This window comes from Halichoeres trimaculatus, unplaced genomic scaffold, assembly GCF_033239565.1.
Source record: "Halichoeres trimaculatus isolate MK-OKI-2021-1 unplaced genomic scaffold, fHalTri1.1 fHalTri1_scaffold_10, whole genome shotgun sequence".
Lineage (NCBI taxonomy): Eukaryota > Metazoa > Chordata > Actinopteri > Labriformes > Labridae > Halichoeres > Halichoeres trimaculatus.
This window is the reverse complement of record NW_027437187.1, coordinates 30866474-30891894: the sequence shown is the minus strand read 5'-3', so window position 1 is coordinate 30891894 and position 25421 is coordinate 30866474. Positions and strand designations below refer to the sequence as shown.

Below are 25421 nucleotides of genomic sequence, written 5' to 3'. Positions count from 1 at the left end.
AAGGTGAGGAGAAGGAGGTGAGGACGACGTGCTGGTTCTCAGGTGTGAGCTAAGAAGTGACAACATAGAATAGAAATAGAAATAGAAAATACATAATTTATCCCCGAGGGGAAATTCAGGATAATTTAAATATATTTCCAGACATACACAGAAGAAAAGTGGTAAAAATATCGCTGAAGCCACAAAAAGTTTGGTGTCCATGATCAACAATGAACCATACAAAGTAATGATCCACTCCAAATACAAAGATGACGAAAAAGAGACGAAAAAAATTACAAGAAACGGACAAAGAAGAGAGAGCTGCTGCAACAGGCAGCTACTTGGGCAGCGCCTAGCAATGAAAAAAACATAAAGACATGGACCTGTCCTTCAATTCATCGTTATTGGGAACGTAAGATCTATCTCCAATAAGATCGACAAGCTCTCAACAGGATCCAGGAGACAGAGACTGAACAAACTGCTGAAGAAGCTCAGTCCTGGACCCTGTGGAGGTGGAGGCTGGCTGAACTGGAGAATGATGGACAAAGTGTCAGCATCTATTTTCTTATGGACCTTTTTTGCACTTTCTATACACTTTCTTACTTTTGTTTTCTTGATTGCTGCTGTGACTCCTGAATTTCCCCTTTGGGATGAATAAAGTATTTTCTGTTTTGTTTCTATTCTATTCAATGTAGAGAAGTCAGATTATTGCACGAAAAAATAATTCAAATCCAAATCTGAATTAATTGAATTAAACTTTATTGTCGTTAACAATCCTATCAAAAAATATTTACATGACCTGGAGAGTCCTGAGCCTGCAGTCCTGTTTAGTCCACAAGATTAAAACAAACCCTAATACTCAGAGTCTGATCCCCGGATCAGTGTACATAGTTTTCCTCCCAGTACAAATCCTGAACCAGAACTTGTCCTCTGAATGGGAGCTGTGGGATAATTCCACTGTCCCCTGTCCCGTTTCCTGTTCCTGTGATTTTCCTGCTGCCTCGTCTTCTCTTTCATGATGCTTCCTTCCTTTCTTCCCGTCTTGTTCTCTCAGATGTTTGTTTCCTGATGTTTCTTGTCTTACTCATCCACTTTTTTTTCTTCTCTCGTCTCTGTCGGTTCTTGCTCATCCAGCCGTTTGTTTCATCAGGCTCTAGCTGATCTGAAACTGTCTTCCATAATTCTTTTCTTCTTCCCCATCCCGACTCATAATGTCTCCACCATCCCATCAGCACCTATGCTAGCAGATAACTCCGCCTCTTGGAGACTCCACCATGTCTGGTTGGCTGGAAAATGGCCTGGGACTCATCGGTCCACTTCCCACCAAAAACCCTACCCCTCCCTCGTCGTCCCCCATACCATTGTCCTCCTCCGTCCCAGCATGCATCCTGCCCGAAGCTGACAGTAACTGCACGTCAGAGTGTGCGTTGGCCACCGTGTGGCGCCGTACTCCACCTGCCTTCTCCAGGTAGGCCTCGCCCTCCTGCTCCACCAGAGGAGCCAGAAAGGAGGAGTCAGAGGAGGTGTGATGGTGAGTGACGGTGATCTCCGGCTGCAACGGGTCGCCTAGCAACAACCCTGGTGACCGTAGGTGGCGAGACTCTGAAGGAGAGGAAAACAAGACTTTAGATCATTGGAAAGACCCAAAAGGGGCAGAAATAAGGACCAAGTCTGGCTGATGAAATCTAGAAGACTTCCACTCCAAGCAGGGTTGTTATTATTCCTGCAGCCACCACAAGGAGGCATCAGCTTGAAATCATCACACTCTTGCAGAGATGTCACTAAAGGTAAAAGTTTGATAATTGAGGAAAGAAGAAGAAGAACATATAAATAACCACAAATCTGAACAGAACCTGGTTTTCAGGTTATTATTTAACACTGGTATCAGAATCAAAACCAGAAAAGTTGAATTGGTGTATCCCCAGTCTACAGAACAGAAAAAGATCAGGTTAAAGGTTAAGGAGTAAATGAAGTCCTGAGGTTCCACATTACGTCAGGTCTCTTCATATTTAGCCTGTTTTAATGAAAGGATAACAACCCGTGTGTGTCCCTGCTTCTTGCAGTGTGACACATTCACATATTAGCTTAATTACATCACGCTGTGCAGTGCTGGAGCATTCCTGAAGTGGCCTCCTGCTGAAACACCTCTCTGCTGGACCGTTTCAGAGCCGGGATTAGGGCTGTAATCTGCTCAGGATTTGCTGATGGAGGTGATGTGGTGGTTTCTCAGCTCTGACGGCAGTTTGTTTGTGAAATGTGACGGAAGGATTCAGACAGAGAAAGCTGCTGCTGAAAATGGGCTGATAAGTTTGTTAAAAGCAGCAGTGGGTTTCTGTTAGCATCTGTTAGCTACAATGCAACAAGTAAACAAGACTGGAGGGACTGAAGTAAACAAATATGTTGCTCTAAAATGGGGGGAAAAAAATGTCTGTTAATCTGTTAATTTTTTTTATAATGGCGATTAATTGCATGATTAATCATGTGATTAATCGATTAATCGCATGATTTTTATCTACTTTAAAAGTAACTGAAAGGATAACTACAAGTAAAGCATGGCAAATGCAACTGATGGGCCTGAGATACACTGAAAAATGTAACGTCTGTTTTAAGACCAGTAAATGTTAACTTAACATCATCTGCATTTCTAATCTACACTTTAAAATGAGATTATCAGCAACAATACATGGGTTACAGGATATTTTGAAATGCTATTTCCTAGATTCCCGATCTGATCGGGCAGGATATCATTGATTTACAGCATCCTACGTTTCTATGGCAACACCAATCCGGCAGATAAAGTTTGGTAGGGAGAAAAGATCTGTGTTTTTCTCTGCTGATAACGTTTTCTGTGATTAATTTTGTAGTGATGGAGGACACAGGAGCCTAACAGTCAGAAAAAGGACAGAAGAGCAGAAGAAAGCTAAATAGAAGAGTGACAGAGCCTGAACTAAAGGCTAAGACACAAATAAATGCTTCAGGATTTAAATTCACAAAATGTTTGTTATATAACTTCCAAAATCTGCTTGGATTCATAAAAATCGAAGACAATTCAAATAATTTGATCTTATCATATATGTATTTTTTTCTTTATAGTGTAATGTATTTCCAACTCTGAGCGCCAAAACCTGAAAGACTCCTTTAAAATGCTGCTGTTGTATTTTGTTAACATGATTTTCTGGTGTACAGCTGTTTTGTTTTTCTTTTCCAGGTGTGCTACAGTTTCTGACCTTTATTCATCAGCGACCTGAGGCAGTGAAACCGCAGCCAGTGTAAGCAGCTCAGCCCCCTGCTGAGAGGATTAACACAGCATATCTACTACACAGCCACGCCTCTGACCTCTAATCTCTAACCTCTGACCTGAACCAAGCTGACTGTGGACGTGTTCGAGACCAGACTCTAGACCAGCCTCCGCGTGTTTGAGCTCATTCATGAAAACTCTGTCAGCTTTAAATCCAAACAGATGACTAACCAGAGGTTAAGCCCCAAAAACTGCAGTTCCTCAAGTGTCCACTTAAGGCTCTCTCTCAAAGTGAGTCGATGTAAAGCTATACACAGCTGACCAAAATTTTAAGACCAGTTAAAAAATTGCATAAATTTACATTTTGCTCTGTTAGATCTCAAAAAGCTTGGGTGTCATTTTCTGTCATGTGTTGACAATGTCATGATCTCCTGATGGCAAAGGCAAAACAGCTTTCTCTCTTTGTCGGACTGTTGAGCTTTGTGAGCAACGCCTCTCGTGACAGGCCTTTGCTGCTGAGGTTGGACGCAGTAAGAAAGTCATTTTGAATTTCTTCAAAGATCCTGCGGATTATGGAACAAAACAGTCAAGTTGTAGACCCAAAATAATTTCACCAGAGGATCCAATTGGCTGTCCTTCAAGACACGACACGATCCCAGACCCAATTTGAGGCCGTAACTGGTGCCAACTGCAGCCCAATAACTATCAGACAGAATCTGTGAGAGAAGCTTTGAAAACAAAAATGTCTTCAAAAGCCTCATCTCCTTCAACACCAATACAATTTCCGTTTAGACTTTGAAGAGAGCACCAAACTCGGGACACTGAAAGGTGGAAGAAAGTTTGATTCTCTGAGGAGAAAAAGCTGAACCTTGACGGTCCTGATGGCTTTAAGGTTACTGTCATGATGAGGAATAACCTCACCTCTTAAAACCACCCATGCTCCCCTGATCTAAATCACTCTGAGAACATTTGGGGATGGATGGAGAGGGAAGTTTTCAGAAATTTCCATCAGTTCTAGACAGAGGATGATCTCCATGGAGCCACCTTCACCACTTGGGGCAATGTTCCCACTAGCTTCCTGGAAATACTTGCACAAAGCAAGCCGCGACAAATCTCTTCCTTCTTGGAAACTTTTGTTTCTATTTCAGGGGTTTTTTAGCTGCGGTCCTATACTTTTGATCTGCTGATGAACAGCCTATTTCACTTTAATTGTTGTTTTCGGTTATTTCAAGGTCTTTTTGTATTTGAAGCTCTACTTTAACTCTCTTAAGAAAGTGCAAAATGTAATTTCTTGCAATTTTTCGACTTGTCTTTTTGATTAGGTGTGTATGTATGAGTAACAATTTCAAGGTTTTGGAAGTCAGACAGACAAATTAAAAATCCTGAAACTGCCACTTTTAGCTGTGAGTTATTTCTCCTGCTGATAAAATCTGTACAAACAAATTCATCAACCAATCAATGGAGGAAACAACCTAAAAAAAACTTAAAGCAACCCTCAAAAAAGTTCAAAACCTGTCCAAATCATAGACTGTAAAAAAAACGGACGTCCGCTTGCACAGCTCGAAGTGAGGTCTCCACAAAAACTGCTCCCCCTGGTGGCTGGCTGCAGTGTAGGTAAAAAAAAATCAAGCTTTCCAGTCATTCCAGATGGGCTGTGGTCAAACTTAAAAAAATTATTACACCTCGTAGAAATATTTCTCATGTCTGATTGTTGTGGTGATTTGAAGATATTATTTGACTGTCTTTTATTCAAGTCCTCTTTTTTTAAAGTTTTGTTTTCATTAGTTATACAAGGTTAAAAATTAGGTTTTACGTAACGTTTAGCGATGATTGATAGATGCCTTTCTCATGTATTTTTTTCGGGGATTGTAAAATATGTTGGGAGGTGGAGTCAAGAAGTGATTAGACTCTCGAAAGAAAAAAAAAAAGTATATTTTTGTCACCCAGCTCCACTCAGATTCTCCCAGAATCCGTCATCATCTCTACTACGTAGACTCTGGCTGCACAACTGCTACAATGGCTGCGCCTGTGACGGGGGTATTTGGCTTCAAAACCGTACAATGATAAATGGCGGAGCCACGCTGTCCGCTCTATATACAGTCTAAGGTCCAAATTTTTGTTTTTATACAGTGTGTGTATTTAACTGCAGATCAAGTTGGCTTACTTCCTCCAGAAGTACTGACCTAGTAGAAGCTGGTGTCTGCTGTGCAGAACGTTGCTGAGATACGGAGACACAACAATCTCCACCAGACGCTCCAACTGGTAATACTCCAAACTGGGACCACCAGACTCATGGATCCCCTGAAAGTAAGGGAGACAGAGTGAATACTGTGACCTGATAGATGATATTATCAGGAATCAGGAATACTATATATGGTTATGTAGTTGTCATTCATCTCTCCGTCCAATCACAACAAGGCTTTGAAATCTTGAAGGATTTTTGGACAGTGAGGACTAAGATTCACTTTGAGCTACCATATTTGCTGAACTGTGTGCCCAAACTTAAACCTGTGGTTTGTAATGAATTAGCTTGTTTACCTGCAGCACCAGTAGCATCTGTGTGACAGAAGGTGGAATGGAGGCTGCAGTTCCCAGAGTCTCCTCCAGGTGGAGCTTCAGCAGCACCAGGTCTCTGAAGGCCAACAGGGAGATCTGCCTCACTGTGAGTTCCTGACCCTGCACACACAAACACACACACAGACTTAAATCCACTGAGCTCTCCCCTCAAATGATCTCTAATTGATGTAAAGAGTTTAATCAGTGTCACAAGGTCCTCCCTGGAAGCACAGGCACACACACACAAAAACACAAATACACAAGCACAAACACACACACTAACACACTTGTTGTGTGTTTTCTTGCTGTTTATGTGGCTGGAGACTTAAATAAACTATGGATATAATTCCAGCCAAAATGACAATAATAATTTGGGAATGAGCGTAAATATTATTTCCAAAATGTGATTCTTTTCTCCTTAATGGGCAATATAATTATTTCAACCTACACTATATAGAAAATAAACTCTGTGTCATAAATCAACATGATAAGAACTAATTAAAATGGCTTTTTGGCTTCATTTTTCACATATAATATGAAAGGAAGTGGGCTGAGAGTAGACCCCTGTGGGACCCCATTTCATGAAGTGGATGTAGGGTGTATGGCCTGTACTGCAGAGTGACAAAAAGAGGGGTTTTTAATTTGTTGGCTTCATTTTTGTGACGTGGCTCTGTGCCCATACTTTTTAGAAAATTTGAATGCTGAAACAAATATTAGAAATGGATAAAATTCAGAAAAAGATTGGATCTTTTTTATGGCAGAGCCACAGTAGATGTTTAGTAGATTGTTTTGTGTCTTCTCACTGTGTGTGTTTGTGTGTTTGTTTGTGTACCTGGACCGGGTAGAAAATGGCCTGCAGGGTGGGCAGGATCTCTGTGAAGAATCTCTCCCACATGTCGGCAAGGACGGCGAGCTGGTTGTCGCCTACAGGTGGTTACCATGAAAACACATCACAAACACAGGAAATTAGCGGGTCACACGTAAGATTAATGTTGTTGTTTCACAGTTGGTGAACACAAGCAGAGTAACACGGCGACAACAACCTCCTGTAACTCTTCGTTATCAAATTAGACTGAGGCTTATTGATTCCTGCAGCTATAAACAGAACAGAAACATGGTTAATGTAGGCTGGGATAACATCCCTGTAAGAGCACTGAAACACACACACACACACCTACACTCTCTGTAATCCCAACAATTAAATGGAACTTCATGCTGGTTTTAATCTGTCTTCCAGGAAGCAAAGCCAAGTTTATGAAACAATTACTTTGTTATGTCTCATTACATGTAGTGTAATATAACAAAGAACGCAAGAAATTTAATCACACTGACTTCCCCTACAGGTAATTAAAGGTCCACTGAATAGATATACTTAACAAAGGGTTCAATCAGAGCTCTGGGTTAAAGTTCAGACTCAAAGTCTACTACCTGGACTCACCTGAGTGTATGAGGATCTGATCCAGGACTTCAGACAGACCTCGAGTCAGCAGCTGGTTCTGAAACACACAAACATGCACAAACAGAATTACACATGCTAAAAAACTCACCAAAATTGGCACACACCCCTGGATCTGGAAAAAATTCAATATGATTCCAAATATGACCCCCAACATCCAGTAATTTGCTCTCTAGCGCCACCTAGGCACACTAAAATGGCTCTAGCAGGTCGTAGGAATGTTGTAGAACGATTAAACCAACGTCAAAATGTTCATATCATTAAGACCAAAAAAATCATACACTGACACCCCTCTCCTATCTCCAACAGGAAGCTGGCTATTTGCCTTTTACAGTAAAATTTTGCCACCCTTTTTTCAAAAATTATCTTCTCCAAAACCAAAAGTGGTGCCAGCTTCAAATTTGCTCAGATGATAGACTAGACCCTGCTTTACAAAAGCTATAATGAAAGTTGTTATTTCAGGCCCAGTTTTTGAAAGACGAGCCCCCAAAGTTGGTGAACCCCAAAGAAGCTCTCTCAGCCCCTTGCATTAGAATCAATGGGAGCAGAAGATACAGCTCCACACGAGCTGCGGCATATGGGCCTCTAGACAAAAACATAAAACTAGTACAGCTTCAAAAATGACATGGATGGATTCCTGACAAAAATTCCTACATAACAGTCTTTCCCTAACACAGACTTGGGTACAAATGTGCTATATATGAGAACTTGTTTTCCAAAACTTTTGTGAATTTCACTCCTGTCTCTGCAGCAGTTGGTGATGATGTCACACACTAATTGGGAGTTCCGTGCAGCTGGTCATGTGGCTCAGCAGAGGTAAACAATACATGAACTCAAATGTGATACCTCTAAGAGAAAGGTATGGAACTTTGACAGTGGAGGTGAAACTGGCATGAAGGATGAGCGAGAGCTGACCTTTTTTCCAACTGCTACATGTTCATATATTTTGTAGAAATCCCTGAACTTCTCTGTAAATGGATCAAAACAGTCCTTTTTTATAAATTTCACAAGATCTTTATGAGATCTTTACAAGGAGGGACGGACCTCAAACACCAAGGCCTGCCCATCACTACGCCCTCCACAGGCCTCCAGAGGACTGGCCAATCAGACAGAAGGGGGTTTGTGGCGCAACAAACCTTAAAGAGGCAGCAGCTAAAACTAAGCTAAAAGCTAACTAACTGTAACTACAGGGTACCAGAAGGACAGTATAAAGCCTATAAAAACAGCAACCCCTCTTTACTCTTTCAAATTATTTTTACAATTTGAATGAATTGAAATAAAAAAAAAATTGTGAATGTACACAGTCCTCACATGTGTTGGATTAAAAGATTAATCCTCAACTCTAACAGATATTAGAGTTGTGTAAACACCCCTGAGGCTGAGATGTGTCATTAGTGAATGGCTGCAAACTCAATGTTCAACTTCATATTTAAATATTCAGACCAGTGTCTTATATTCAATGCTGTGACAATGTGTGAAATGTACTGCACAAAAAACGCTGCCTTGCCCTTTACATTTAAAAACCTTCCTGTGTTAAAGGTTCATTTTTACAACCGGTAGCAGATTCTAAGGTAAAGGGCTCCATTCGGGACAAACAGGAAGAGGTCTAACATGTGACTTCAAATGATAGTCCAGGTCATGTTTTTTGGGTCACACGAGTGAAGGAGGGATGGCATTCGACTGTCTCAGGACGCTAACAGGAAAGACACGTAGCCTCTGCTACAGTCCAGGCTGCAGTCCTGAGATACAGATTAACGGCCGACAGGAAGGGGAAGTCTTTCCACCTCCGTTTTTTTCATCACCAACCACCTGCTGATCTGCTCCTCTCTATCTGCAGTACAGTTAATGAACGGATAAGAAACCACTCAGCTGCAGGATGAGGACAGAAATCAGCTTAGATTAATGACACAGAGCTGCTGCCTCACTCTGAGGATAAGGGATTCTTCATTTGAGTTGAAGACACAAGTAAAAGTCTGTGTTGTTCAGCGTTGTGATTGTGTCTTGTTTGGCTTCACATTTGTATATTATTAAATTAAAGGCTTAAAAAACACTTTATTTAGAATTTCAACACATTTCAAGATGTCGCATTCACCTTTCTTAAATCTTTTGTGTCATCTATTTAGACAAAGAAAATTACCCATTTGGATCCAATAAGTTATATTTAGCAGTGTGTCCTGTGAGCTCCCTGCCCTGCCTAGGGATGGGAATTGATATGATTTTGTCAATACTGATGCCCTTATTGATTCTGCTTATCCATCTGATTCTGTATAGATTCCCTTATCAGTTCCTGTTGAGAATTTTCTTGGTACAAAAAGTAGCTTTACAGGTTTTCTGTGTCAACAACATTTAATTGAGTTTATACTGTAAGTGAATAAAATGAAATTGGTACCTGAGTCTGGATATTTCTGGGCATAATTATACAGAAACAGGTAAAAATTGCACACGATGTGATGTTGATGTGCTGTGTTGTAATATATTAATAATTCAAGTAGGCCATCTAGTGTCTCAGAGTGGTTATAGCAATGGTTTAAGTTGTTTGGAAGCTTTCCGTAGTTATGAAGTCAGCCATGAGCCTTTCATTAGCCTGTTAGCATTTGACATTTGAAATTCTCAGTATTTTTTACAAAGAGTTGATGTGATATGTTTCTGTGATGAAAGTTGAAATTCTATTCTGAAGCTGAAGTTATACTGATGTATGCTAACTGATAGCATATCAATGCAGTTTCCCATATACCTTAGCATCAAGCTTGCGCCATTTTGTTATTTTGGTAAATAAGGTGATTTATACCATTTCGATTGTACTGAATATGAATTTCCTGAGAGAGAGAAATGTACATTTCTTTATGAAGTCAGTCCTTTAGTAAAACTTAAAGCTGAAAATCCTGAATCAGAGTTTTCTTGGGAAACGTTATCTAACTGCTAAGCTAAGATAGCTGCAGCAGACTAGACAACGTAAGGCCCGGCGGCTCCGGCACAATGTCAAGAATTGATAAGGGAATCGTTAAGCGCAAAGACTAATGACATTGATGGATTGAAACATTTCTTATCGATTCTCAACAGGAACCGGTTTTTGATTCCCATCCCTAACCCTGCCATAGGTGTACATGGAAAGCCCAGGTAATCCCTGTGTGTGGAAACACTGGCAGTGCATCCTCAGGAGTCAAACCTTCCACATTTTTTGTATTATCTTTTATAAACTGATTTTTAATCTTTCAAGGAACTGATACTATTCACAGTTTGTAGTCAGAGATTAAACAGAACGTCAGTGGAGCTCCAGCTTATCATCTATCTCTTCAAAGCACAGTGTGTTCATATCAACTGCAACAACCACAGGAAAACAAAGGTAAGAAAGGAACATTGTTCTCTACTGAAGAAGAATTGAAACTAGAGATTAGGACCTAACTAAAGTAAGAGTACCTGGAAGTAGTCAGTGATGAAGGAGCCCATCTCAGTTTTTAGGAGCCACCTGCAGAGATACAAAAGATCAGCTGCCTTGTTGCCGTGATACAGGAGCTATAAAAAACTACAGCTGCTCTTCAAGAGATTCTAACTGATGTAACAACTTCCTTTACAGGCAAAACTCACTGATCTTATCGTACTAAGATCTTGTCATTAAGTATTATCAAATAACTCTGGTTATGATTTAAATGTTATAAATCAAAAGTGATACACTGTTGTTTCCATGGACACTATTTTCGTACATTTACCAGGCTCAACATCCCTAAATTCAGTCTTATTTTCTGAAGTGAGATTAAAAAGGAGAAGAAGAAGTTATAGCTTTGATCACCTGATGCTCTCATTGAGTGTGAACAGCTCGTTCGTCTGCAGCGCTCCGCCTTGAAACACCTTGATCACAGCTGATTGGACACTGAGGACACAAAAATCAAAGGCAAGATCAGAGGTCAACCACAAATATTCTCTAATTAAGCCTCCTCTTTATTTCTGTTGAGGATTAAAAGTATGAAAAACTAAATTTAATACTATCTGTTACAATAATCAGGTAAGCCTGTCCTTCAGCTCCTGCAGCTTCTTCAAGAAGAGTGTAAATAAATTCATCTGCAGTCACTACAGAGTGCGTCTAGCAGCGTGTGAGGGTCCTCAGCCGGTCTGCAGGACGTGAACCAGCTGCCACCTCCGCTTCCTCCTAAACATCCTGCAGAGAGCAGGAAACAGGCCGAGCACTCAGAGGAGCTCAGAGTTTGTACTGACGGGGAGAAATAAACTCAACACACACTGAAAGAGAGCAAGCGAGCTGCACGAGCTCACATCAGGGTCTGGAAATGTCACCACGCTTTCATGTCTCGAGCTTTTCTACCACAGCACCGAGCTGAAGCTTCTTTCATGTGACACAGGCCTGTAGAGGACCCACCCATCTGTCTCCTCTGTTTTTTCAAAATATATAGAGTTTAATTTTCAGGTGTGAAACATCAAAATGACAAACGACAAGATAATCCACTAGACACAAGTGACTCAAATTTAGTTGTCCAGTTTTGAGCAGTCTGAAGAGATCAGAACCCACCCCACCTTCAGCAGAACCTTATCTGTCCTCTAAGGTCTGGAAAACACAGGCAAGCACTTTTTTTTTCTTTATAAGCCAATGTTTGGACCCAAAACAAAACACACACAGACACATATAAGATCCTGTAAAGGTAGCGTCCTCACCAGACAGATAACATCTATATTTTGTGTTTTGGAATAAGAGTCAAGATAAGATCTAAAGTCTGAAATCACCTTGAAACAGAGGGCTGGAAATAAGAACTTCTGCAATTCACAGGGTGTCCACTAGAGGCTGTCTAATTTAGTGAATAAATCCCATAGAGACCAATCTTAATTTGTTTTGTTTTTTTTTAGACTGCACATGTTGGAAGTTGGTATTGAAAGCTAAAAAACATTAACTGAACAGGTGTAAACTCAGTTATGTAAAGCTCTGTAATATTCTCAGACTGCAAATCCAGAAAAGCTGATTTTCATTCCTTTAGAAAGTTAATGTAACACCCTTAAGGTCTGAAATTAATCTAATCCAGATTTATAGAAGAGAAATCCAGGAATGGTTGTTTGGCAGGAGAAACTGTCTCAGTACCATTGTTTATTTATTCTTTAGTGTTTTTGGCTTATATTTTCTATATTTTATTTTCATGATTTGATTTCAACTAACGGTGTCTGTTCACACAGGTACTCAGATTTATGAGTTTTCATCTTTTGGATCTTTTTTTTTAAGTTTTGTAGCACCTTTGTGATGTTTTTAGTGTTTTTTCATGATACTTTCAGGTCGAACTGGAAAATCTATAAAACACTCTGACATGATGATTTTCTTCATTTCACAAATTTTTAGTTTTTATCTATTGAAACTTCACAGATTCACACATTAAACTTAAGGATCCTATGGCACAATAATAGAGAGTAGCTGACCTGTTCCACACGCTGGTGTTGGAGATCTGGAGAGCAGGTGAGCTGGCGTGGAAACGAGCAAGGTCCGACAGAACCGGAGAGCTCATAAACCGAGGCCTGGGACGCCGAAAAGATCCCATCATGCACCCTGGCTGCTGAGGGAAGAGGGAATGAAGCAGATTATTCAGGAACAAAATTCAAAATTTCATCTCTGGTGGTTTAAACAAACAGCAGCAAATCATAACGGTAGAAAAAAAAACTGGAAGCAAGGAGAAATTGATGTCCTCAATGTGGGATTTTAAATGTTATTATATTTGAATGTAAACCTTATCATCATAGGTGTGTGTCGTGTTTGAATATAGAATAATTTGCACCATTTAATTACAAGCAAGGTCAATGCTTGAGTTCTTGCTGGGCGACGCACATGACTTGGGTCAAAAGCCCAAATGGTGCAAATTCATAACATGTTCAACACTGTCTCTTCATTTGTTTCTGAAGTGAGTGGAAAAATGTAATCTTTAGCAAATCATTTATGTGGTTATAGCCAATCAGAATATAACTGTGTGTGCATTTGTTCTATGCCACACTTTCTATTGGCAATTTAAACATACTTCTGTCACGCCAATAAAGCTTTTTGAATACAACTGAATGTAAATCCACAGATGGCGTATGACTGAACAGACCAGTGGAGCTTGAATATCAGACAAATTGTATCTGTGTGTTTCCACTGAACTCTGTAACTCTAAAGGAGCTAGCTTTTTCGAAAGTGATCGAGGAGGTCAGATTATCAGGTAAATTGTGAAAACCTTCGTCCATCAAACGATTCCAGCTATCGATTGAACTATTTAGCTAGGAAGCTTAACCAGCTTCACCTCATGATGTAGTCAGGAGATCAACCTTGTCCGATGACAATTTGTGTCATAATAAAAATTACATTTTTTCAATTTAATATTTATTCTTCAGTTTATAACCTTGCAATGCTGTGTTCAAGTCCAGTATGGAAAATCACCTACTTTTCCACTTCCTCACAGTCCAGAATGCAGTCAGGTCCCTAAACATGGTACCTTTTGATTTTACAGGAATCAGTACCCAGTACTATTGACAGAATTCGGTTGGTCCCTATGAAAGTACCTAATTTGGTACCCATCCCTATTCATAATCTATTTACGAACATCAAATCAGTCCTATAGGACTAATGAATGTGTGTGCGAAATGTTGACTTTCAAGGTCCAAGATATGAGTTGTGTTGTGCAAAATCCACAACTCCTGTGATATTTAAAACTGGTAAACCAACCTGTCCCTGTGAGAATCTGATGGAAATGCAACTTTCCAAAGAGATAATAATGCAAAATTAAACTAAAATTTGTTTTTTTAGAGGCATGGAGTGAGAGGATGAAGGGAGCTATCCTCTGGGGGGAATGAATGTGTGTGAATTGAATCTGATAATAAAACAACTTGTCCATCTGTTGCTGCTGAGATATCTGAACGGGCGGTTGACAACAGTCAATTTAAGTCTCTTGAGAACAGTCAAAATATCACCAAAGTCAGAGCAGTTCATCTTCTCGTGACCATGAATGCCTGAGCCGATATTTTTTTAAACAAGCAGGTAAAAAGCTCCTGACAGTCGGTCTACTTCCTGTGAGCTTCACCAGCGCCTGATTCATTTAGAAACACAGCAACGTCAGCGTCCTCCAAACCACGACTTCCCGTGCAACAACAGTGACCCGAGATCCGTTTGTTTGTTTACAGCGCAGAGGTCTCACTCTGCCTCTCTTTCCAGAAACCACACACACAGACGCCACCGCTCTGCTCTGTCTGTGTGACGACTGACAGCTTTCACACTCTGGTGTCAGCACAAAAACACGTTTCTGTGCATTCACGTTCGAGTTTCTCTGAACTGGACTCAGTTTGAGTATATTTAGCCTTTTATTTTCTCTAAAACCAAACCAACCTCATGTTTTATTTTGACCCTGTGGTCAACTTTCAGTCACTTCTCTGTTTTTCTGACTTACTCTGAAACTGTTTGTGCACAAAACACCAAATTAAACCACTTTAAATGTGAGTTAGTTTTCAGTTTTGTCAAGCAAAAAGCTGCAGTCAGTCATGATTATAGAGAAATGGAGACGTCTGTCGTGGTTTCGATGGCTAGAATGACTCAACACTAATTGCACGTTGAAGTTAAAGCAAACTTCTTTTATAAAAGTTAGGTTGGATCATGTTTGCTGTTCCCATTTTGCACTGAGGTTAAATCCTTCAGACACCAGAGGACTTGTGTGTGTTCACTCAAGGAAGAAACAGGTTTTATTTTAAAGAATGTAGTCCAGATAACACATTCACTCTTCTTCTCACTCACAGCCTTATGAAACCAGCTCACACCTTCACTAAGGTTCAGCCACAAACTGGTAGATCAAAAAGATCTCGTGCATGTACAGAAACAAACAACCACAGCTGCAGAAAAGTAGACACCTCATTGCTGAACCGAAAGTTTCTGCACAGGGCAGAGAAACAACATCTACTCCCACAAAACATCACACTTGTGGTGTTTCTATCTCAACTAGATTTCAAACTGTTTCGTAGAGAGTACTTTAGCAAACTCCACCCTGTGTGTTCACATATTTGTTTCTGTAGAAAACCTGTCAGATTCTATGAGAGGAGGTAAAACCCTGTCGCAGCAGATAAAAGGAGAGGGAGCAAACAAGATGGAACTGTCATCTGGCTGCAACATTTTGTCATCCTGTGTCGAGTGCTCAAGATTTAAATCCAAGTATTCCTTAGCGTTCTCGTTAAAGACACTCCTCTTCCTCAAAAAAAAAAAAAATCACACACAACTTAAGATCCATTTGGAAGGACAAGGAACAGGATGTATATCTGTATTTCATGTTTTACACATTGATCTCCCTCCTGTTTAGACAAGCAGCAACTCTAGCCTCAAGAAAAGAAGCCCGTACAGAAAAGTCGCCTTATGCGTCTACCTAGGGCCAAAATGCTGAGAAACTACATAAACACGCATTATAGGAATGTTTACAGCCTGGTTCAAAAATCAATTCTCATCTGTGTAGTTTTTTTTTCTGTGAGCACACCTTGAACAAGGGTGAATTCTTCTCATAACTCATTAGTTTATAGACAGTTTCATAATTTAGGGGAACTTGTCTGACAGGCAGGCACCCTGTAGTTGTCAGGGTGACCAGGCTTTGGTTCTTCTTAACTCAACCCCTTTACCTCTTACTAGATGTACTGAAGCGAGGTTGAGTAGATAACAGGGCTGGTTCGAGATAATTTTCTCGCAATCTGATTCTATTACGATTTTTGGGGGGCTGATTCAATTAAAATTGTGATTTTTCAATATTTATGATTTTTGCCATTTTTAGTTTGCTTTTCCAACACCAGAGCATGTGAAACAGTTAAATGATGATGATAACGTCTACAGCAGGGGTGGCTAACCTGCGGCTCGGGAGCTGCATGTGGCTCTTTGCCTTTCAGCATGCGGCTCTTCGATCCATTCATAAAAATATATATAGTTTAGAGTAGTGGTTTACCGATCAATCTAAAATATTGGTATACTGATGTCAACGTTGGTATTAGTGTTGATCAATGTTTGGTTGTACAGATTGATACTTAAGTTTCAGTTTCTCTTCTCTAGTATGAATTTAAACACACTTACAAACACAATAAATCTTGCTTTGAAAGTTGGAAATGTATTGATTTCCATTTTATGTCATTTTGTTTATGTGTGAGAGGAAGTGTGTTTGTAAGACCCCGTGTGTGACGTGGCTCTCTGTAGTACTACGTCATTTTTGTGGCTCTTGGTCTCTGACTGGTTGGCCACCCCTGGTCTACAGACTATAGCAGAAGCAATGTTTTTTGACTGAAAGACTGAAATGAAGAATTTTAATTTGAAAAATAAACTGATTTTTTAGACAAAGAATCACAATTTTGACATTGCCAAACTAAAAATCCTGATATATCTTATAATGATTTTTTCTCCCACGCTGAGTGGACAATAATAACAAAGCAACTGCCGACTATAGGCTTCAAAAATCTGCTTTAGAAACAGATAGGCGACATTACTCATCTTCCCAAACTTCCAACATCTACTTTAAAAAAAATGTTTTATTCTTGGATACTATTTTTTAAAAGTTATTTTGGGGGCTTTTATACCTTTAATTAGATAGTAGAGAGGACAAAGGATGGAACAGGAAACAGGGTTAGAGTGGGGAGTGACATGCAGGAAAGAGGCCACAGGCTGGATTCGAATCTAGGCCACCTGCTCGAGGGCAAACTTCATGGAGCACACCGTAACCACTAGGTCATCTCCACTCCTTGGAAACTATTTTTAACTTAAAAAGCTACTCTTTTGTTTGTTTTCTATGACTTTGGACATTTTTGCCTTTATTTATTGGACAGCTCCAGAGAGACTGGAAACATAGGGAGTATAGAGTGAGGAAAGACATGCAGCAAATGGTCAAGGCCGAGAATTAAACTAGCCATTGCTGTATAAAGGATAAAATTGCTAGGCTAACGGCGCCCTCCAAAGTCATCATTTAAAGTACCAACAACTAGGGATGGGTACCATTTCTTATTTTAAACGATATGGTACAGATACCCAGTACCTGGCAATTGGTACCAGTACTCAACGGTACCAATTTTCGGTACTTTTCTGTGTTTATGTGGTGAAAAATATCAATTTGTTTAAGAATAAAATATATATTTTTGCAATGTCACATATTTGTTCTTCGATATATAACCTTGTAATGCTGTGTTCATGTCCAGCATGGAAATTCACCCACTCTTCCACTCCCTCACAGTCACAAGGATGCATTCAGGTACCTCAACATGGTACCTTTTGATGTTACATGAGTCGGTACCCGGTACGTTTGACAGAATTCAGTTGGTACCTATAAAAGTACCTAACTCGGTATCCATCCCTACCAACAACAGAAGATGTTCTACATTGAAAGTCAAAGAAGCTTCCAGAAACCTGTTGAAACAATAGACTGTATTCTAAATGGAAGTAATCTCTGTGATGTCACACAAGTGTTTCTGAAACAGAGTTTTGAAGCCAGTCCTTGACAGAGGCCATATTGGAAAGAGGCCATTACCACCAGAGCCAGCCTCAAGCGGACACTCGGCAAACTGCTTTTAGCACCTCCACATCAGCTTTCTCATGGCTGGAGGCTACAGCTTAGTTGAAAGACAACCTAAATAGTTGATTTTAACACAAGTACCCCCTCTGACAATGCAGATCATAGTTAAGGATTTCTGGGTGGCCCAAACACTGTTTGAAAATATCCAAAGTAGACCTTTAGACATCTTCCAGCCCAAACAGCAGAGCTTCACAGAAAAAGCAAAGTATAACGACTCAACCAACAAAGAGTGGATTTCGAACCGTTCAAAAAAATACACAGAAATCAAAGAGCCACTCCCGTCTCCGGCTGGGTCTCTACCCAGGTGGCTGATGGGATCTCACAGCCCAGTGTGTGTCCGCCTGCTCTGGCTGTGCCGTCTCCTCTGATCACAGCCAATGAGAGGCCCCGTGCTGACCGTCAACACAAACACACTATTGTTTACTTGGCTGCGGTCTGCCAAAGCTGGAGGAGGTCAATAAATACTGATTTCACTCTCAGTTTGTGGACGCAGAGACGAGGAATGAACGAGAAACGGACTCTGGATCTGACTTTGGATTTTAGAGGTCTCTATTCCAAGAGCAGCCTGACACTTTCACCACAGTGTCAACAGGCAGGGGGGATGTGTCAAACTCCTTTTTACAAACCAAGTTCAGATTTTTTTTGATGTCCAGAATGATTTAATGTTGTTTGACTAATTGATTTTTTGGTGCGTTAATCAAACATTTGTGATCCAAACTGGTTGAGACGTCAGTGTCTGAGAAACAGCAAAGGAACAATCAGCTGACACGACAGCTTGTCACCATGACGAGCATGTGTGTGTGTGTGTGTGTTTCTGTGTAGGTCCGGACCAAGGGCAGCAGGCTGTGTGTGGGAACAGGACCATGTGTCCACAGTTCACCACATGTAGCGTTCACACACACTTCACCCATTACTGAACGGGTTGGGTGTAACTTCTGAAACCTCTCTCAGCATCTGTCGCTCTGATCTGAAGAGTGTCCGAGAAGATGATTCACTTAGAGAAAGGAGAGAAAAAAACCAACCGTGTCACCGTCTGCTCTGCAAGAAAAGGACGTCAGGAAGCCGTATGATCGTGTGTGTGTGTGTGTGTGTGTGTGTGTGTGTGTGTGTGTGTGTGTGTGTGTGTGTGTGTGTGTGTGTGTGTGTGTGTGTGTGTGTGTGACAGCCCATCTGGCACACTGCAACACCAGTCATCAAAAGAAAGGTCAACCTCGCTGCTACCACCACTTCATCCCTCCCTTCAACACATCTCCTGCCACTGTAGTACCCTTTCAGTTTGTGACATCGAGTCAAAATGTCTCAACCTGCCTCTGAAGAATCCATCCTCACATATATTCTCTCTGACACCAAAACAATATCCGGTTTCTGGCTTCTGTTTGTAGTTAGAGTAGTATCAACCGATCAGGTGTTCTAGGAATAACAGTCAGTATGGAGAGCAACAGCAGGTGTTCCAGCGCTCTGAGATCAACCCTGGGATTCTGTCTTTGATGTCTCTGGATCCTGATCCTCCTTTTGATGACTGATCTGACAAATCTTGCCTTCTGACTAATCTGCGTTCCATTGTACTCGGAAATTCCGACCACCCCCAAGTTCCCAGTTGGAAATTCCAAGTTCAAGGGTAAACGGTAATTAAGCTTCTGTCATATTCTTTTAATTTTAGAATTTCCGACAAGTTTTGTTTTACCGTAAATCAGCCATGTATATATGTAGTATTATTCAATGTTTATATACAGAAATACTGCAATAAAGGCAAGTTTTTCCGACTTGGCAACTGAAACACTGAACTCTGAGATGACGTCACTCCCACTTCTAGCTTCCCAGTTCTGAGTACAAAGGAACCCAGCATAAGACCCGTTCCTTACAAGATTTTTTTTATTTTACAGTCTCAAACCACCAAAGAAAGCCAGGATGAAGCCTCTGTGTAACTTGCTGTTTACAGTGAAACTGAGACTCGCCACCAACTGATAATGGAGCGCTCCCTTGCCAGGCACCTCCCTGTTGGCTATGGCTGCCTTTTGCAGCAGCTCTTCTTTCTTCCTCTTCTTTGTCCTTTTCTTGTAATTTTTTTCATCTCTTTTTCATAATCTTTGTATTTGGAGTGGATCATTACTTTGTGTAGTTCATTTGTCGGTCAAGGACACCAAACTTTTTGTGTCTTCAGTGATATTTTTACTACTTTTCTCCTGTGTTTGTCTGTAGATCTTACATGTAACCATGGCTGCATTGTTTACATGTGAACTCAGCTGTTTGCTGCCTGTAGCATGTCAATGCTAACTGGTGTAAGGCCTGATGTCTTCCAACAAGGTGAGGAGAAGGAGGTGAGGACGACGTGCTGGTTCTCAGGTGTGAGATAAGAAGTGACGACATCGACCTGTCCTTCCATCCATCGTTATTGGGAACGTAAGATCTATCTCCAATAAGATGGACGAGCTAGCTGTGCTAACCCAGCAACAGAAGGAATACCAGAAGGCAGAGTAGCATCATGCTATTCACAGACATGGCTAACGGAGATAACATCAGACACCAACGCCATGTTGGAAGAACTTCACCTGCTGTGAGCAGACAGGATCCAGGAGACAGAGACTGAACAGACTGGTGAAGAAGCTCAGTCCTGGACCCTGTGGAGGTGGAGGCTGGCTGAACTGGACAATGATGGACAAGCTGTCATCATCTATTTTCTCATGGACCTTTTTGCTCTTTCTATACACTTTCTTACTTTTGTTTTCTTGATTGCTGCTGTGACTTCAATTACGTTGTACTTGTTACAATGACAATAAAATTCTATTATAGAGTTTATTTTGATTTGAACAATGCAGCACGCAGAAAAGGAAGTTGTATATTTCTAACTGCAGGCTTCCCTATTGTTCCCAGAGGTATACATCATCATCAGACGATGTATACCTCTAGCTAGCGGATTTTCAAACTGACCCTGAAACAAAGAAACATATTTCATACCCAGCCAGGTCAACAGGAAATAAAACAAAAAAAACAAAGGCTTCTTCGCTGACTCTAAAGAGTTAAATCCAGCTTTAAACTGATAGAAATCATCTCTGAAGATGATCAAAGACTGAAACAGCTGTGAACTCTGAAGGTCAGAGAGGTGTGCACAGTTATGACTGTTAGCATGTGTGCTAATCCTTAAAACAGGGGCCCCTGTCATGAGGAACTACTCAGAGAGTCTGATGTTATTATGACGGACACAGAGAGATCCAGGGTGAATAATCTGGCATCAGATCAGTACATCACACTAACAAGTTATTTTTATCTATCTAATGAGTCTGTACACCAGAATGTGAGTAAAATGTAATGTTTCTTAACTTCACGATTTGTTAATAAAACAACAAGCTGCTAATTAAATGTCCGGAGCGCCTTAGTGAACATCTCAAAGACTCGGCTGTTTGTTAAGGTCAGAATTTCAAATATGTGAGATAATAAAGAGCAACTGATTCAATTTAAAAGCTTTTAGACACAGTGGTGGGAATTTACTTGAGCGGTCACAGGAGATGTTTCTGATTATCTCTTCTAAAGAAACATAAAGAAAGTTATTTCATAACGACTGTGGAGGCGAATAACTTGTGATTCTTATCATGACACATGGGTTAAATTCAACACACTGCAATATGCTGTGACAGAGATCGCTTGTAAACAAAAAAAAAAGTATTTCATTGAAAATCCTTTTTTTTACACATTTGCAATAAATCTCAGAAAGACTGAATGTTATTTCACATTAAAACAGAAGAGTGTGGCTAGCAATTACCATCTTCAATTTTTTTCACCAGCTGTTTTTCAATAATTATGAATTACTTATAATACAATTTTTGATTAAAATTATATCAACATTTCCCATAATGTTGTCTTTTTTTCTTTAAAATTACAACTTCTATATCATGGCTCAAAGATGATTCCCTTCAAACTTAAACTTGTGTCATAAAATGTCATTATTTTATTCCAAATTAAAACTTATTCTATTAAAAATATGACTTTATCCTTTTAAATGTACTTTATCCATAATAACACGTTTAAAAACCACAAATGCTTTTATCAGTCATTTAAATCTTGTTTTTCTTGCTGCTCTATAGGGAAACTCCCTGAAACTCCTTCAAACATTAAACCAGATCAGCAGTCATCATATAATTTCACTTTCCTGTGACCTCCCTTATCTAAAGTTACTTTTGTTTGTGGCTTCACTTCCTCCATTTCCCAGAATGCTATTGGACAGAATAGAAGAAGTGGCTAAATCTGCACATGAGGGATTAAAGAGGTATTCAATTAAAAGTTTACCCAGTCTGCAGAACATGAGTCACATGTTATTTTAACTGTCCTGTAGCTGTGATGCATTCTGGTCTTTACTTCTCATGTGGTCAGAGAAACGGGTCTCTGTAATTCTTCTTCTGTGGTGGATTTTCTGCCTGTCTGCCTGTTGAGTGCTGTGTCTCTGAACAGAAGCCTTTTTCACTTTTTTGAAGCTTGTAATCACTGACAGGTTCCACATATCAGACCACTTAATGAAGCCTGGAATGACTGACAATCTTCAGTGTTCACTGTTTTCACATATCTGTTTTCAGAGACCATACACCCTGATGAATAAGGCTGAACGATTTTGAAAAATAATCTAATTGCGAGTTTTTTAGACCAATATTGCGATTGGACATACGATTTTTTGGTGGGGACGTTTATCTTTTTCATTGTTCACTAAACACAAGTTTTAAGTCATTTTATAGAATGACTAACCCAAAAAAAGATACTGTTCACATTTAAACAAGTCTTTTTTGCATTTCTCAATTGAAAAAGAAAAAGGAACACTGTGAAATTTATTGAACTTCAGTTGTCAGTAACCAGACAAATAAAGTAATCAAGGGGTATGGCTCTACGATCTACTGGATGGATCTTTGTAGCTCACCGGGTTTGTTTTTTTGCCAGAAAGAAAACAGCATTTTGACTTTTGCTGGTTTTAAGGGAGAACAAGTACAAGTTACTATATTTCCTCCAGGTCTGTGTACATGAAACTCTTTTTTTCTAATTGCAGCCTTTGCGATTTGAAAATTGCATGCTATTACATTGCGATGTCAGTTTAAAATCGATTTATTGTTCAGCCCTACTGATGAAATATCACAGTTGGGTACGATAAGTATAAGCTATGTTATAATGAGATATGCTACAACATGCTACGCTTAGCTATCACAATTCAATACAATATCATCCGATATGATTTAGTATAATACTGCGACATGATGATATACAACGCAATATGATCATACGATACAATCAGCCCAATACCCTGCCACAGGATACAATATGATTCAATACATTTCAATTCAACAAGATAAAACACAACACAATAAGATATGATATGATACAACAAGCTACAATACTATACCATATGGTTTCTTAAGGTACCACAAAATATATGACACAATTTGATTGAATTGCAAACAGTCAGGGATGGCCAGATACCGATACCAGGTATCAGTATCGGGCTGATACCAGCCTTTTTTCAAGGTATTGGTACCCATGAAGGCTGCAGATACCAGCAGTAGATACTGTAGGCACAAAAATCTTACATCAAGCAAGTCGTCCTCGCCACTAGTTGCTGCTAATTGCTGCGGTTTAACACCACTGCAAATGTACGGCAGGTCTTTTTCAGACAATATGAATGAGCCAGGTAGACTTATCAGCTAGACTTTTTTATTTTGCTCTTTAATTTACTTTAAAAAATACTTGAGCTCTGACAGTTGATAGTTTTATTGTGCACTTTTAATATACATATTTTTAATATTGATCAAAAAAAGTTCTTAACTCAGAGAGAGTTGATTGTGTTTTATTTGGACTTAATGTCAGAGTGACTGTGCTGTTTTTGATCAAAATGATCTGTCACTGTTAGTTGAAATTTTATGTATCAAAACTACTAATAGTATCGGTACTCAGTATCGATGAGTACTCAAGAAGGAGTACTCGTATCGGTCTGCATAAAAAGTGGTATCGAACATCCCTACAAGCAATACCACATAATATCATACAATATGATCTAATTTGATACTACACAAAAATATGTATAAATCTTAATGACATTGTGAGATAAGACACGGTTTTGCTTGGTACAGTAACATATAACATAAGACAAGATAAGATATGATAAAGCCATACATGGCAACGCAATGCAATCAGAAAGGAAATTTTATGATTTTATATGATGTGATCGGATATTATTTGATACAAAAAATCTGGTGCAAAACCAACAGATACAGTATGATTTTATCAAATTTGGTACACTCCTATAATTTTGAAAACATTAAAGTACCATATAGCACAATAAAATCTGACATGGTAGGCTACCGTATTATACCATATGATACAAACACTGAAATTTGTCATTTAAAAACATGTTTCAGCTCCATAGAAATACTCCTAATATAAACAATAAACCCACGTGTAAAAAAAAAGCCACAAACAATGATCATCACTGGTCGGTATGATGAACAGGTCGGTAACTTGAACTGGAAACTCTAGATCACTTGAAGTCCTTTGAAAAGACTGTGCCTACTGAAGAGCTACCTGAGTCAAGTCTATAAACTGCAACACCTGAGCCCCCTGAAGGTGTGTCATACTCTGGACTACATGGGAAGTCAGAAGAAAATGTAGATTTTGTTTTTTTTATCAACAAGGTTTTATTTTTCATTTGATTGCAAGACGTAAATGGTGTTTTGAAGATTTTTTTTTCACCTAAGAAATCACAAAATGTTCATGTGTTTTAGTCTCAAAGCAGTTGCAGGTCTAACTCAGAGGGTTTCCGTTCAGGTAAATAACACCTGAGCACCCTGGGAAATAAGCCCTGCGCAATCACTTGTCGTATTTGTATTTTTGTGGTAATATTTGGAGGTTTAGAGCCTCGTGCTGGAACCAAAGACAGTACAAACGGACTCACCTCTGCTGCTGCTGATGAAGAAACAATCCTCTCAACACCGACTGCAGCTCCTCCTCATCCTCAGCTTTCATTCTCAACACATCGCTTCACTTTCAGGACAAACAAACAAAAAGTAAAAGTAAACCGTTTTAATGTGGCGAAAGGAGGGTAACGGAACACTTCCAACTATTTAAACCGCTATGAAGTTTCTTTCCTCTGAGCTGAAGCTCTGAAAACCCGCCGAACTGCCGCCGAGCAACAGGCTGGAGGATGCGGAGAGCAAGCCAATGAAGCTAATTACAGCGATATCCGGGAGTGTCCTTCAAAGTAAAAGCCCAGCGTCCAAAAAAAAGAAGTAAGTAAATGAAACCGTTTCTTTCTTTTGTTTGTGTGTTTGTTTGGTTGGTTGTTTTTATTAACATAATTTGATACACATAAATCAAACGAACAAAAAAAATACACACGAACCAAAAATAAATAGCAATAGGGGCAATAAAATATTACATTTTTAAAGATATTGCTTTTTAAAGATATATGTAAGTTGACTTGTATTTTTTTAATAAAGATTTTTTTTTTTTATTACACATTACAAAACACTGTTTACGGAAAGGTTTTAAAATGCTCAAGGTAATTTTCTTGTTAAAAGTCATCCTGGAATATTTAAAAAAAATCATAATTTGTCTGATTTTTTCTTTCTTTTTAACCTAAAATATAGGTGAGAATTTTTTTTTAAATTATTAATATTTTTTACTTATGTGT

General features: G+C 39.5%; 1 protein-coding gene across 2 annotated transcripts; it reads right to left on the bottom strand.

Moving 5' to 3' along the window:
• Positions 1-727: 727 nt before the first annotated feature.
• On the bottom strand, positions 728-24937 carry prr5l (proline rich 5 like). 2 transcript variants are annotated; one of them, XM_074676831.1, is made up of 9 exons: positions 24684-24937; positions 12639-12772; positions 11017-11097; positions 10647-10695; positions 7212-7269; positions 6606-6697; positions 5756-5893; positions 5401-5518; positions 728-1581 (listed from the first exon to the last, which is right to left on the bottom strand). In XM_074676831.1, exons 2-9 carry the CDS (start codon positions 12758-12760, stop codon positions 1220-1222), a joined length of 1020 nt encoding a protein of 339 aa, XP_074532932.1. In that variant the 5' UTR covers positions 12761-12772; positions 24684-24937; the 3' UTR covers positions 728-1219. The 2 variants fall into 2 exon arrangements, with proteins under 2 accessions (XP_074532932.1, XP_074532933.1); XM_074676832.1 differs by having other exon boundaries at positions 12639-12769.
• Positions 24938-25421: the final 484 nt, after the last annotated feature.

Excerpts from the sequence above, each read along its gene's own strand:
- prr5l (XM_074676831.1), bottom strand. The coding sequence starts at position 12,760 with ATGATGGGATCTTTTCGGCGTCCCAGGCCTCGGTTTATGAGCTCTCCG. Across the intron at positions 6,698-7,211 it reads TCAGATCCTCATACACTCAG|GCGACAACCAGCTCGCCGTC; the intron begins GTGAGTCCAGGT and ends AACCACCTGTAG. Across the intron at positions 5,519-5,755 it reads AGATGCTACTGGTGCTGCAG|GGGATCCATGAGTCTGGTGG; the intron begins GTAAACAAGCTA and ends CCTTACTTTCAG.